Raw genomic sequence first — 4841 nt, 5'->3', positions numbered from 1 at the left:
TAGGCACCTTAATTGGAATGCTTCTTATATTGCTGAAAGATGTGATAGAAAAAGTAGAACTATTCCTCCAAATGGATAATAACCTAAAACATATAACAATCCTATCCTTTGATAGGTGAATTCTACAGGAATAAATTCATGTGAAACAGCTAGTAGGCCAACACATATAATTAGATATTCATAACACAAGAAATCATAATTTATTCTAAGACAAAGAAAAGTTCAATACAAGTAAAATACTAACAATTAATATTAACACATCAAAACAAAACAGAAAGGTAGTAAAAATTAACTAAGTTTTACAACTGACAATAATTTACCAAGTTTTTGAGCATCACCAAACCATTTGCTCATCAGATTGGACATTCGTACATTAATGAAAACTGCACCAGACTCTTTGGCAAGGGCCTTAGCTAGCATTGTCTTGCCAGTACCTGGAGGTCCATACAGTAAGACACCTTTTTGCGGGGTGAGAAGCTTTCCACTAGAAAACAATTCAGGTCGCTTTAATGGAAGAATGACCAGCTCATACAATGCATTCTTTATATTTTCGAGCCCACCAATTGAGTCAAACTCGACTTCGATATGGTCTGGGTTAATAACATCACAGGCAATAATATCCTGTGATTTAGAAGATCATAATAAAATAAAAGGATAATTCATTTATGATTGCAATTTGCATAAAACGAATAAACACTACTGACATAGGACAACTAAGGGTGTAAAGTTTATAGATGTAAACTAAGATTAGATGAACAATGAAATGCATAATGTTGGATCAAAATTTATCAACGTGTAAAGCTAAATCTTAATGGCGGGCTAGCACTAAGAGTATGACCTAAAAACATGTGTAAAATGGAGAGATTGAAAGAAAGAGAGTAATCCACTAGCTCAAATATTTGAAATAAAAGTATCAGTAGGAGCTCAAGTGCCAAAAAATCCAAAATAATCCTCTTTATCATTTATTAATAGCGATCTCAAGGCTACAGCAAATGCGAAATCAATAAATGAGTAAAAAAATACAGGACTTAAAGACCTAATACTCTATAGACTGCCCTAGACACATTCACATTTTGGCTGGCTAGAGCAGCAATAGCTTTCCTTGAACCTCACCTATCCTCTAGGTGAGTTCAGTAGTGCCAAGTGCTTATAAGCTAGTAGGTGCAGGAGCGTCTATTGGAGAGTCTTGCATAGAGAGAGCTAAGCTACTTGATGCCTTGGAATCACTAGTAAGCGACCTGTACAGGAAACCTATGCTGCCTTGCAAAGAGAGAGTCAAATGAAATTGGTTAATAAGGTAAACAAGCTTCATGGTCGACTAACTATGATAGGGCGAGTTATAGTCTTTTGAGTAGGCACCTTCCCAATAAGTGGCAAGCAAGATAAACGGTTCCCTGTTGTGGAGGATGAAAAGCTGTGTTAGTGGAGAGCTCTTCATAAAGACGAGTGACGAGCTAGGAGACTTGTGAGAGTTTTTGGTTGTCCACAAGAAAGGCAACTCCCTACTAAGTCCCTTCTCGAAGTGTATTTTAAGACCTTTATGTGAGCTCTCACGCAGGCCACAGGATATGAGTTCTTCTGCCATAGCCAACCGACCAACTGTTAAATAATTGAAAAGGCATATGCTATTATACATTTAGTTCCCCGGTTCGCTCGACCCTTTTGGCAAACGAGTGACGAAAAGAACAAGTGAATTGATGATGAGTATTAAATAAGGCTACCAAACTATTATGGGTGAGTAAATGCAAAGTTATTGTCTTGTTTTACTATAGCTTGGGTAGTTGCCAAGATTCCACACAATTCTCTTCCAAGGTATGTAGAGGTCTCACTCTCCATAGTCAAATCTTACTCAATCCCCCAACACATACCTAGAGATTAAATGTTAGTAAGGTCAAATACACCCAAAGACAAATTTGAATCCAACAAAAGCAAGACCATAATAATGTTAATATCTCAATTGAAGAAATTTATATTATGGATTGTTTTCCACCAAGGTGATAAATCACCTTTAGTTTCATACTACATTGACTTTTATCAATCTTTATATGTTTTTATATAAGATCTTCGAAGAAAATACTTTGCTTAATCATCAATCATTTAGCCTGACAATTAGTAAATGTCTAATCAACTTGGCTATCCTATTTTCATTCTCCTCCATACATCATTAGAATGATGATACTTTATTCACAAGGACATTGGTCATGCTTTATAATGGTGCTAATTAATTGAATTTTATGCTTACATCATAAGCATGTAAGAAATATATTATATATACAAACTATTATTATGAAATAAATTGATCATAAGAATCTACTAATCTCAAATATAGTAAAATGAATCACAAGGGAGAAAGTCCATCAAAAGAAAAAAATTTCTTTGATGTCCAAAAGTTCTAACCAGATTTGCTCCTTCTTAAATTTACTCTGAAACTAAATATAATAGTGGTGGATAGCACTTTGACGAGATTAAGGTGTAGAAAGGACTATAGATGTTTAGTTTAATAATTAAGTAAGTATTTTAGAGTTTATGGTTGAATGGGGGAGAGTTTAAAGGAGTACACTAGTATGCATACCATGACTAGTCCAATTTAGATTGTTTTCAGCTAATTTGGAAGATCAATTTAGAGAAAGAGTTTAATGTTGGATAAATGACTGAAAATAATGATAGAAGGTTACTGAAAGATGTAAATTATAATCTAGAGTTGAAGATAAAGTTTAGTGGAGTTTAACAGGATGTTAAAGTGTATGGGATAAGACTAGGTCATAGTGTTCCCTAATTTAGAAAGATTTTAGAGGATACATATGAATTAGATGAAAAGATTTGAAGAATTTTAAGCAAGTGTGTAAGAACAATAACAAGTAACTTAAAGAAAATATAATTAACTGTCTAACTCATCAAAAATAGGCAAACTCCTTGAAGCCATTAAGCATCCTGTAAATGAAAAGAACTTCTCCACCAAAATATTTTATTCATCAATAAAAATTACAAAGAATTTTAGCTCATCTGTATAGGCATTATAAGAATCTAGGCAACTATTTTGAAGGAAAAATGTAGACAGAAAAAAGAATGAAAATGAGATAGGTAGCATTAATAAGTAAGAATTATAACAACCACTTTTTAATGTTTCATTCATACTAAATCATATTAATGTTGGTCACACTATTTTCTAGATGAAAAGTAAAATACAATTTTTTAAATTTTTTTAAATTATGAGCTCTTTACTAGGCTTCAATCGTAGTAAATCTTCATCAACATGATGTGCTACATCAAAGAGAGAATAAAAGAATCAACATAATAAAAATTTTATATTAAAAAAATTCTGATTTTGATGAAATAAAATACTAAGAGATTAACCGTAATCAATATCATTAACAAAAATAATAATATGAATGTTAATGAAATTAAGTACAATTGGTGCACCTACACTTTTACTAGTTTTTCATAAGCTTCTCATTTCCCAGAAAGAATTCATAGAAAAAGAAGTACTGAAGTTAATTATCAGATGCAACGCAAAAGCATTAGTACAATTAATCTAGCAAGCGTGATGGGGCCAGTCGTGAGAAATATCACAACTTGTCACATGCATAATCAGTTAAACTTTAATCTATCAACATATCAATGCTACGTACGAATCACCGTCGATAAGAGGCAATGCTAAAAACGATTATCAAAGCTATAAAGTAACTTTGCTATACTTTGAAATCCAGTTAAATATCGATTCACAAGTCCCAATTAGGTTAAGCCCTAACCACCATTTATCGAGCTTCACAAAAATTGAACACTATTATAATATCGAACTAACAGATTATGGCGGGCGTTTTAAAGTCCCAAGCAAAAATCCCGTGATTTAAGTATATCAATTGAATGTTGAGCGAACAAAGAACGGGTAAGGCACCTCGTATTGATTGGTCTGAATTAGGGGGCGGCCGAGTCGCTTGGCGATCTCCTTCTTCTGCGCGAGGGCTTTCTTGGAGGCGTCGCGGTTGGGGTCGAGATGGCGGAGCCCCATAAAAAGGACGAGGCTACTCAACGCCGCACTAGCAGCGTACAAGACCAGTTCCTGCACCAATCTCGCCTGCGAATCCTTCATCTTTGCAAGGGAAGAAGCACGCGACCGAGAGCTAGATAAAAGAGAAGGACAACCCTCCTAACGCGCTATAGGATTTAGGAAGGTGTATATAATTATAAAAAGGAGCATATTTTATACGAAAATAAGTATAAGAAGGATATGCAGAAACAAATTTAGGAAGGGGAAAACGGAGAATAGGAAGCTGTATTTTAAAATCGGGATTTAATTATTTGGTTTAACTGAAATTGGATTTTTTTTTTTTTTTTTTTTTTTTTTATTGAGGGCATAGTTTTTTTTTTTTTTTTTTTTGGAAAAATTGAGGGCATAGCTCAATTTATTGATAACAAAGAAACTTGTTGATACAAAAAAGAAATACGGTAACAATTCAAACCTAGCAACATGCTAACATAAAATAAAATAATCTTAAAACAATAAACTATTACAACAAAGCTTTAATAATAAAACAGAAAAAATTGATCAGACAGAATATTTGTCTAGCTGGAACTCAGAATATTTGTCTGGCTAGGACTCAGAATATTTGTCTGGCTAGGACTCAGAATATCATTGAATTTCATATTACGATTTTCCAAATCTTCTTTGGTTGCCCATAGGCCATCCAAAAAGAAGTTAGCAGGTAATCATCATTGTCCGCAGCTCAAAAAACCTGCTAATCAAGCTTTAGAACCCCACTGTAATAGCCGAGCATCTCTAGGTCACCGTCAATGATGGGTCGGTCATCAAAAAATTGACACCAGCGATCCTCTCCTCGCAA

General features: G+C 33.9%; 1 protein-coding gene across 1 annotated transcript; it reads right to left on the bottom strand.

Annotated features, from left to right (window-relative positions):
- Nucleotides 1-273: 273 nt before the first annotated feature.
- Nucleotides 274-4230, bottom strand: LOC110104530 (uncharacterized AAA domain-containing protein C24B10.10c-like). Its single transcript, XM_028700744.1, has 2 exons — nucleotides 3896-4230; nucleotides 274-621 (listed from the first exon to the last, which is right to left on the bottom strand). Exons 1-2 carry the CDS (start codon nucleotides 4088-4090, stop codon nucleotides 289-291), a joined length of 528 nt encoding a protein of 175 aa, XP_028556577.1. The 5' UTR covers nucleotides 4091-4230; the 3' UTR covers nucleotides 274-288.
- Between the last annotated feature and the right edge of the window lie 611 nt (nucleotides 4231-4841).

The sequence above is a fragment of the Dendrobium catenatum genome, unplaced genomic scaffold (genome assembly GCF_001605985.2).
Source record: "Dendrobium catenatum unplaced genomic scaffold, ASM160598v2 fragScaff_scaffold_1584, whole genome shotgun sequence".
In the NCBI taxonomy this organism is placed as follows: Eukaryota; Viridiplantae; Streptophyta; class Magnoliopsida; order Asparagales; family Orchidaceae; genus Dendrobium; species Dendrobium catenatum.
The sequence above is the reverse complement of the archived record's forward strand: the minus strand, read 5'-3'. Positions and strand labels throughout refer to the sequence as shown.

What these genes read in the sequence shown, in the direction of transcription:
- LOC110104530 (XM_028700744.1), bottom strand. Translation starts at nt 4,090, where the DNA reads ATGAAGGATTCGCAGGCGAGATTGGTGCAGGAACTGGTCTTGTACGCT. An exon ending in TTCAGACCAATCAATACGAG is followed by an intron (nt 622 to 3,895) that starts GTGCCTTACCCG and finishes TCTAAATCACAG; the next exon opens with GATATTATTGCCTGTGATGT.